This window comes from Lissotriton vulgaris, chromosome 2_1 (genome assembly GCF_964263255.1).
Source record: "Lissotriton vulgaris chromosome 2_1, aLisVul1.2, whole genome shotgun sequence".
Lineage (NCBI taxonomy): Eukaryota > Metazoa > Chordata > Amphibia > Caudata > Salamandridae > Lissotriton > Lissotriton vulgaris.
The window spans coordinates 406,999,314-407,009,822 of NC_141687.1; the positions used below are offsets into that span (position 1 = coordinate 406,999,314).

Genomic DNA, 10,509 nt, shown 5'->3' on the forward strand with positions numbered 1-10,509 from the left:
CTTCTGAATCTGGTTTCCCAGTTTTCTACGCGGGTGTGAAGGGTGCATTAAGTTTGTTATGCTGACCGGTATTTGGCATTTACCCATAAATTGATCGAACAGTATTGTCAATTGTTGCCACCTAACCAGACTGTAGTTGTTGTCCTAATTTATTTTAACGTTTTCCAAGCATGACGTTACAATTAATTATTCTGAGTCTTTTATTATATATCACTGCTGTTGTGTTTTATTTTCCTTCGCAACTTACTCTCCTTATATTGTTTCCCAGTTGTGGCGATATACGACTACTCGAAGGACAAGGAGGATGAGCTATCATTTCAGGAAGGAGCCATTATTTATGTCATTAAGAAAAACGATGATGGCTGGTACGAAGGTGTCATGAATGGTGTGACTGGGCTCTTTCCGGGAAACTATGTCGAGTCCATCATGCACTACTCAGAGTGATGACTACATGATGGTGCAGTCCTGTACCTCACTCGTGGAATAGTCTGGGCATCCCAGATTCTCACCAGCCCATCGAGGCCACTCAAGTGAATTTGAATGAAGGATGATTGTGGTTAAAACCACTCCATTATTTTCTGTTTTCCATTATTAAGACATCACATTAATGGTACACGTGGTTTAAACGAAATGTTCTTCCTTCCGCCAGTTGAGGCTGAAATTGGCCTCTTCTAATGAACTAAGTTTTCTCTCATTTCCACATTTCGAAAATGGACCGGCTGATGAAGCTACCAATCTGTTGGAAAGTTGAAACCTTGGTATTCTGTTGAAGCTGCCTTTGCTTGGTATAAAGGAGATGCTGAGGTATTCTAAGGGCAGCAGTCACTTGACCTTGGATTAACCACAGCATTTGTATGGTGTCTTGTCCTGGCAATGAAAGATGTACTGTGTGTTGAGGGCAGATGGGAAACCTAAATATTGCCATCTCTTCCCCATGCACTCTTGTAATTTGTGGCAAAAGATTCTATTTTGACACTGCCAGCTCATCATCACAACATTTCTGCAGCTGTCTGGCAATAATAGATCAGTAGACGTTAATGTGCAGCTTGGTTCTTTTCAGTTTGTCTCCCTCCTTCCTCTCATGTTTGATTAAAATGCTGCTTGTAAAAATTGATAGTTGTTTCCAGCCTTAGGGGGACTTCTGTAATATAAAAGACATGCTAGTGTCTCAACATGGGCACCACTAGATAAGAGTCCTGGTCTGCTGTCACCAAAGAATTTAGTCTTAGCACAATGTTAATCTTGATGGCGAAACCAGGTTTACAAGTTCAGTGGAGCCTAATGGGCAATTTTTATGCCGAAGTGGGAAGTCGATGTCGCTTACCTCACTCTGGTTGGAAAAATGTATTTTCAAGTATAAGCAACTAGTTTAAAATATCCGTTAAACATGGCATGAATTGCCAATTTTAGGTCTAATGCTTTGTGAACTTGAAGGAAAAACACTACTGTGAGTGCCCTGTGGTGTAGGCAGGCCACTTCACAACCGGATTGTTTGCACATCTCCATGAGATACGAGTTTGAGTGAGCTAAGTCTGTTAGCTCCCCTGTTATGTTCTCCTCACTTATTCCCATTTATTGTAAAAAGATTGAATGTGGTGCAGGTGCTTAATTTTCTAATCCGATGTATAGGTGCCCTACAGATTCCTTATGGCAGTTCTCGTTTTGCACCTTAGAATCTTGTCCAGGGTGACTGCAATAGAAGATCTCCCAAGCACATTGCCTACGCAGATCTGTATGAAAAGTATTTGCTTCCCAGCAGCTGGATTATGAAAGGCGAACTCTATATTTGTAACTAGATAACATTACCCTATTTCGGACTCCTCCAAACAGTTGTATTGAAGCTGAATGTATCTGGGATAGGCTGACATCTTCCACTGTCTTAGGCATTTAGTATGTGTCTGCTTATTTTAGACAATTCTCAAATTGCCTGGGTCGGGTTGCCTCTATGCCAAGGTAGGTTCCTGATGATGAATACTGACATTTTCAGGTGGTATCCAACATTTTGTTTTCTAAATTAACAATGATCACTCGACGATGCAGTTTAACAGTTTGATTCAGCTTCATATTCCATCTGAATCTGTGTTTTGATTCCTTTTGGAACTCAAGTTATCCATTGTGGGATAGTTATTTTAGTGTTTCCTAAAAAAGATCTTGCCAGGGAGTTGCCACTTAAGAGAGATTCTATTTTTGAGCCAGCACTTAAGGGGGATTCCGTCTGTAAATGACTATTTAGACAATATTCTCTCCGTGAGCCAGCAGTTAGGAGAAATTCTGTCTCTGAACTGCCTTATGGAAAGATTCTCTCTGTCAATGAGTTACTGCTTAGGAGAGTCTCTCTGTGAACCAGCCATTGAGGTAGATTATCTCTCTGAACCAGCCGTTAGGACGACAGGAGTCTGATATAAGTACATCAGTGATGCAAGAGGTGGACATTAGCAGTTTTATCAGTGGGTGCTGCGTTGTTCGTTAATCATAGATTGTTTCGATTAGGGGTCCTGCAGAAATGCTTCCATAAGTGAGAATGTCTTGTATGAGGTGTTTTTATCTGTACATTCCCTATGTTTCTCTCGCATTGTTTTGCTCTGGGAATAACAAGAATGCCAGAGGAGGTGGAAGAATCCGACCCTCATGGAATTAATTACATATGACAGATTCTGCTTAAAGAATTTATATAAACTACTCCTAATTTCATAAAAGCACTAAAGTTTGATGCTCAGTTTGCGCCCATGCTCTGTATCCCCCTTTCCTTCACAATCACTTTCTCCTGTGGAGGCCTTGTGGGTGGCATGTGTATGATAATAACAGTAAAGTTGAATGCTTTATTGTACAGTATTAATGTTTTTCATGCTTATTTTCTCTTGTACAGTTTTGGTTTCAGTAGTTGGGTATGTGTATATGAAATGTGGTCTGATGCAAGCTGACTGCCCACTAATGATGAAGCTAGAGTTTTTTATGCTGTCATTGACTTTTTTTTAAATGTCCTTTCATTTTTTTAAATTCCTGATACATATGTAAACATTGGGTAAAATGAAGTAAAAATGTTTACGCCTTGTAAGTGGGTTGGATTTTAAATGTGACTGGGTGGGGGAGAATGTATTTGTACTGTATAGACCCCTTTGAATTTCCAGTCTCGGGACTCAGGTGGCGAACCATTGTCATAGTGCCCATACTTCGCACAAAACTTCCAAAATGGGACGTAATATATATATATATTCAGGAATGGGTTTCAAAGCAGCTACTGTTATTTGTGATTGTTCACCATTTCTATGACAGGATTATTACACATGAAGGCTTGTGGCGTACTGTGCAAAGTAAAGTTTGTTGCTGCAGAAGAGTTCTTTCTGCCTACTGGACGTTTAATGAAAGACATTCCCTCCATCAGAGCACACCATTTGCTGATTCGCAACATGACCCTGTTTTGTTTGAAATAGTTTAACAAACACAATTCAGCACATGTGAAAACGATAAGCACATCAGTTTGAAATTTTCAGGACATTCAGTAGTCTTTACTCTGGTGACTAAGGACATCCTACACAATGTGTCTGATTTTAAAAGCAGGATAATCTTTTTAGGGATTTCAAATGCATCCACACACAATGACCAAATATTATGTCAAGATCTCCACTTTATTCTTGTCTGTCAGGGTTAGTTTTTTGTGCTTTGAAATGTGTAATCAGATGCACCAGACAATACTTAGGGGGGCCTGTAACTATACACTCTTGAATTGCTCCTGCATTTGCCAGACTCTGGTCCTTGTAGAAATTAAAACCCGTTTGAATGCTTAATTCATTTGCCCTGAATTGTAGGTGTGAGAGTTTTTGCCATGGTAATGTTTCATGTGGTGAATGGTGTCAGCTAAAATAGTGTGAAACCAAGCAACTAATAGACCACATAATTTGGGGCTGAAACTTACTTGACTTTTCAGGTTATGATTTCACTTCCAGTATATGCAAAAGCTGACTTTCCAAAAACTTTTTAAAAGGGGTTGGTCAGCAGTACAGTTTTTGTAGCTAGTGGAAAATGTAATGCTCTCCTGTTCAGTCATAACCCTTAAAACTACCTTTTTGTTGGCATTCCTCTAACATGTAGATATGATGTGTTAGCAGTAGCTTGAAGGTAATTCCACCCTGCTACAAGAACAGAAAGGAAGTTGTGTCCATAAACACTCCTAGAGAATGTTTTAAGAGTACCCATTGCATATGAATTGGCAGAGAGTTGGACTGTTCTATTTACTTCTAATGTCGCTCTCCTGCGATTTAATGTGCCAGTTGCTTTACCCTCCGTGAGTATCATATTGTCTTCTTGCAAAAGTAAAGATACTGCAATTGTAATATCGACACGTGACATTTTTCAATTTGTCATCTGATTTGAAAAAGAATGTAAGAGGTTTCACAGCAAGTTTGAAGAAAATGCATTGAGGTGTAACACTTTCTTCTCAAATGAAATTTGTGAACTTAATTGGTGGAACCTGACACTAGATTGAAAGAATTGGGACTTTATGAAGAAATATGTTTTATCCTCTCAACACCAAAAGTGATAATCAACATTCAGCCAAGTTATGATTCTGCAAAGCCATTCTCCTGATCTCTGCACCACTTTCTTGTAATAATTGCTTTATCCTTACGTTTATGGTAAGGTGATATAATATTAGATAAATAAAACCACTTTGGGTCCTTTATACACAATCCCAGCTCAAACCTTGTGAATGGGAACGTTTTCCCCGCATTGGCTTGTATCACATTAGCTGTTTCATACCATAACCCCTTATATCAATTCAGGCTACTGCAAAAAATATAATAAGCAAAGGTACTTTGAAAGTTTATAATCTGCTACTTTGCCAGAGATTTATGAGATTAGATTCTTTTTTAAAGTTTGTCTTTCCACACACTTTTGTGAAATCCTGTTTTCACCAAGAGCATAAATTAAGAGCCACGTCCAATATATATTCCTTTGAACTTTAACTTATGTGTTAATGCTTTGGTTGATCATTTTTTGCTTGTTGCCTTGGGTTTGAGACATTATTATATAGTCATGACAGTTTTATTTTTTCTCTTAACGTGAAACAGAGTTTCTTTGTTCTTTAAATTTACCTCGTTCCTCTTACAACACTCGCACGCAGTGAAAATAATGGTCTGCAAGTATAGTTTTCAAAATAGTCCAGAGAACATTATTTCCAGAGAAAGCAAGTTACTTCATGCTTAAATTGCTGTATTGCAGATTTATCTGCTCCATAACAGCAAACAATCTAATTGATATGATTATCAGGCCTCAACTGTGACATAACGTGTTTTTGTAGATAAAGAGTAGTGCTAATTAGTTTTGCAGTAAAACAGAATACCACTATTGGCCACTTGGGTCATGGCTGGCTTCTGAAGTGTTTGGTGCAGGATTGTGCAATGGCCTAAAGAATTTCTTTGGCAATCTTTTGACTCCTAAGTAATCAATTAAAATGAACCAAAAATAAAATATATCCAATCTAATAATCTTCAATACACTTAATCTGTTACTGCTTTAACTGGTGCAAGCATGCAGAGGAACATTTTGAACCAGAAAGGGAATATGTCATAGTGATTGGTGACAATAGTAATTGGAGAGCCAATACTTAAATCTCATGAGCCCGAGGATGCATTCCTGCTATTTTGTTCGAGCAATAAACCCATAAAGTAATTGGGAGGGCTCATTCAAAGTCACTGTGTGGCCTCCACCATCATGTGATGCAGGGTCTTGGAATAACCTATTTTATGAAGATGTGTATATCATGACAGCTCATTTTAAATAGCATGCTATTGGACACATATGAAAGTAAGTTTCTTCATAAAAGAAACTCAATAAAAGCAGTGTAATCGTGATATAAATTTTGTATTCACATTGGCCTCCTTTCTCACTCACTAAAGAGATTAATAATTAGTATGTTACATATATTAATGATCACTATGCCATGATGGGAAATCTTTAACTGTCATGTGAAACCGGAAATGTCAATCAATCACCCTGATGCTTATGGAGAGCGAGTACTGCATCTTAAAACATAATTCTGATAGATATCAGCCACCACCTGGAAATTAGATATCTGCAGGATTTTGCTCTTTGCATATGTGGAAGTCCATGGTGAATGCAGTTAGTGCATTCTTACCCAAAATGTGGGTGGAAGTTGAAAAAGTTGATGAATAATGCAAAGTGCTTTGAACATCTTACTCTTTACCACTCAGATGCAGTACAGAGTAATTGATATATCTATCCCTTTTCCCCACTTTCATGCCACTTTTAGGACCACTAGAAACCATTTCAAGGTCCAGCGAGGGCCTATATGAAGACTCTTGTCTCCGTGCAGATTAAACGCAATTAGGCTGTATACTCAAATAGTTTCTGTGCTAGAAAAGGAGAAGGGATAACTTTTGTGCAGGACTTTAAGGCACTGTGGTCACTGAACTTTGGAGGCAATGCAGAATGGTAATGTCAGTGCATTTATGCCTTTTCAGTATGTTAAAAGCAAGGGTGGAAGGTCAAAACTACTATTATATGGCTTCATTATCCAGTATCCTTTAATTGAAAATCAATAATATTTAGAAAAATTATAGATGTATTAAACATCCATGAATGATAGGCAAACATCTAAAAGACCGTATTTCCAGTAGATCCACGAAGAACCAATTCCATCTTCGTTTGGTTCAGTATTAAGCATTTGTCTTTCATCAAAATAATATCTTGAATAAAATAACTGTGCATCGAGGCCGTAGAACTCCACAGGAAAGTGTCCATGAGTCAGAAGAGACTGGTGAGGAATAATGCAGACTGCCTGAGACGGACATTTGTAAAGAAGACTGTTGCACCAAATTGTTGATTCTGCCACATATCTATTTAACATTCTCGGGTCTTTAGATGGCAGTGGAATGGACGTCAGAAAAGAAAGTCCAACTGAACATTATCAACCAGGGCCAGTATTGCAAATAAACCACTGTTGCACCTGGATTCTACTGAATGTATTTACTAGAGGATTTTAAGTTCCTACTCTAAAATAAATAATGGATTATGGAAGTAGTAGTGTAATGAATGACCAAGCCAGTGGGTTGACCTTTATCATAAAATATACTTGAATGGAGATTTGCATAAAGAATATGCAACTAGGAATAAGCAAACATTGCTTAGTTCAGTATAATCATTCAAAGCTCTTAATGGACTACCAATGAGAAGATGTATAGCTATCGCAGCTGTCCAAATGTCCTGATAGCATCGGATTCCTCTCTTTACCACTATGATAATGATTCCAGAAATTACAATTACATACATCCTTTTTTATTGGCCTCTACCTACCATGTTAGCATGATTCTACTAGGAATATATTATTCCTTTAATATTGATTGAAAGGGGAATTACAATTGTTCCAATAAACCTTCTACCAGGTGAATAGAAAATTAACTGTTCAACACTCATGAAAGTTTTACTTTGGTTTCACATCTGTTAGATACAGAATGTACAATAAAAAGTTATTGACACTGCTGTAAAATACCAATAGAAGGAGCGTTGTGCGTGTTTAAAGTTATAATTCTTAAAGTTGGTTTTTTTATCACATAGTATTCTGGAGTATATTTTGCTATCAAACAGCAGGTGTCTGCTATACATCTTCGGAAAGGTATTTAGAAGATCTAGCATCTGGGGGCATTTTTTTTTAAAGCTGGCAGATAAAATTCATACGCTTTACTTTATTGAAGAATATAATAGTGATAGTTACCTTGTCAAGCTTTTAAGGTGATTCATGGCTTTTTTGGAAGCGTTTTTGGAAAACTACCAAAAAGCATGATGGTTGTGCTCCCTGCATCACAGCCATTCATGAAAGCAGCCCTTTCCTTAGCCAAGTGCATGCTTAAAAAGAAAACAAAGTGTTCACCAAGCACTTCTTTCGTTACAGGTGATAGCTGCCACAAGTTTGCTGTACTTGTACGTCCGAAGTGGCCTTACCTAGCCTTCTTGTGATGAGGAGCAATGCTCAATAGTAAATGTTTACTTGATGGCATTGGTTGGGGTACATCAGGTATACCAACTGTACCCAACCTTTGATGTTCAGGGCAACAATTTCCGCATGCACCTCCTAATCGTGTTCAGCAGCATTTTCTTGTATTTGTTAACCTCAAATGTATGATTTCCCCCTTTCAATATTGTGCTGTTTCTAACATTGTGTTGTAAAAGATCCACCAAGAGTATTTGAAAACCACAGGCCAGGTGGGAGCATTTTTTCTAAACCTTAAGCTTGTTCTACTGTGCTTAAATTCTAAGCCTTTAATTATGGATGCACTGCCTCTGCAATGTCCGCTGCTACTAGAACAGCTCCACTGAACATCATATTTGTACCAGGATCTTTATTTTGATGATAAAAAGGTTGCATTCTCCGGTCCACTCATGAGTGATTTGTGCTTTTGAATTTAATATCGCTGATGCAGTTAAAGCATTTATGGATGCCTTCTATGTCACTAGATGTTAACAGAGTAAACCTTTTCACCCAGTACATCCAGGATTTCCTCGCCCAGATGAATGATAACCATCTTGGTGGTTGTCACCTTTAAGGACATTTTGTTGAAATAGAATGCTATTTTTATCTGGACAACAATAAGATAATGGTGTCTAGGTAGCCATCTTGCCACCAGTTATGTTTTGTGTGTGCCATTGACCCACTTTCATGCGAGTGGAGAACAAAACAATGTTTTTTAATTGTACTTTGAATTAACTGTTGCTGTGTACTAAGACATCTTGTTATAAGTCATAAATAAAACAACTGAAAGCACAATGATGTTTCACTTGAAATCACTTGTCCTCTGTTGCTAAAACTTGATAAATGAGATTGCTGTTTTCAAAGTCATGGAGAATGAGTGATCTCCGAAGTGTGTGTAGTTTAGATCAGAGCCCTTTCATGCCTAGATTACATGAGTTCATCTGTTACACACCCTCTTCCTCGTTGTATTCTACCTTTAACAGATATTTGAAGCTCCTGGCTTCTATTTCACCTAAATCTTTTCTTGCATGGGTAGCCACCTCCCTATGTTCCTCCTCTTCTGAATGGCACAGAAAAGGGAGTACACATATGGGCACATCCTGTACCTTAAAAAAAAAACTGTATCTTCTGTTGCTCTCAGGACAGACGGGAGCGTGGAATTTAATTTAACAGAAGGGATAACCACGTAATATATATAACGCCGAACTCCTCTTTTCTTCCTAATAATTACTTATGAGGATCTACTTAAATCTCCAACCCAAGGGGAAAAAGGAACAAAACCAAGTGCAATGCTGAAACCGACTCAGTGCCCAAAGGAAGGGCCAATAAACAAGTACATTAAACTAGAGTAGTGGTCAACAGAGGGCATCCCACTAGGAAGGCAGCTCTATCCAATACCAGACCAGCCGAATGTGAAAACCCCAGGAAGGGACTTGAGCCTAGCAGAGGCAAATCCAGAGATTTAAAAACAAAGGTACAAACGAAGGCCATGTTGGCAAGCTAGCTATCCAAGAGAAGTGAACAACATCTGAGACACCCTTGCCGGCACATAGAGACCCTCTAGGAAATTCCAGCTGTTCACCAAAATGATGAGCCCCTAAAATGGACAAAACAAATAGGAGATCCCTGGAAGGAGCTCACCAAGATGGAAGCAGCAATAGAGATTGCATATGATCAGAAAGGGAAACAAAACAGTATTTCAGGATGTACTACTTCGGAAAGAGGAGGACACAGAAGAGTGGGCATACAGAAGACTAGCAGGAAGTCAGCAGCATGACCTTAAGCAATCCACACCTGCAGACTTAAGTCAGCAAACGGAACTTGCTAAAGAGTTACCCAGACTGCCATTATCATGCATGTTGAAAAACGCCAGGTTGTTAGTCAAACTTGCCATCTTATTGAGGAATTCTTAGAGTCCCATGAAATTGATCTAGCATTCATAACAGAAACCTGGGCAGAGGCTGCAGCTGACCCTGACCTCATCGAGTCTATTCCGGTGGGTTTTAAAATCCACTGAGTGGACAGAGCGGGTAAGAAAGGCAGCGGTCAGCGCTTATCATTATATCTAACCTTAAATCAAACACCCCAAAGCTACTTGGAAGTCTTAGCTGTGAAGCCATGAGCTTCAAAGTTGAGTCAGACGAACATTACTCTTGCAATTATATCCTCCTCTACAGACCACCCAACCCCAAGGCCCCTTTCATCGACAGTCTTGATCAGCTTATAACTTACAAAGCAGATCATCCTGATTTCCTCTTTTTAGGTGATTTCAATGTTTACTTAGAAAATACCTCAGATCCGGATAGTTTGGCACTTCTTGATCAGATGACCAGTATAGACTCTCACCAACTGGTGGAAGGTGCGACACACACCGCAGGCCACTGTTTGGAGGGGCTTTTCACTGACAATTCGTACAGAAGTTGGACTGACTCTGTCCCTCTAACTTGGTCTGACCACTATGCAGTCCTTTTTAAAATAGTACTACCGCAAAGACCACGTTCCAAGCAGTCAGGAGAATCATTTCT

At 38.8% G+C, this 10,509-nt stretch overlaps 1 protein-coding gene across 6 annotated transcripts in view; it reads left to right on the forward strand.

The window, feature by feature from the left end:
- Nucleotides 1-8,779, forward strand: part of ABI2 (abl interactor 2) — an 868,092-nt gene extending 859,313 nt beyond the window's left edge. For 3 of the 6 annotated variants that reach the window (XM_086955291.1, XM_086955292.1, XM_086955295.1), the window contains one exon: nucleotides 269-581. In XM_086955291.1, coding sequence (XP_086811417.1) covers nucleotides 269-444 — 176 coding nt within the window. In that variant the 3' untranslated portion in view covers nucleotides 445-581. Of the gene's footprint in view, nucleotides 1-268 lie in introns of all 6 variants that reach the window. The other 3 variants (XM_086955293.1, XM_086955294.1, XM_086955290.1) reach the window with 2 other exon arrangements.
- The last annotated feature ends 1,730 nt before the right edge of the window (nucleotides 8,780-10,509 follow it).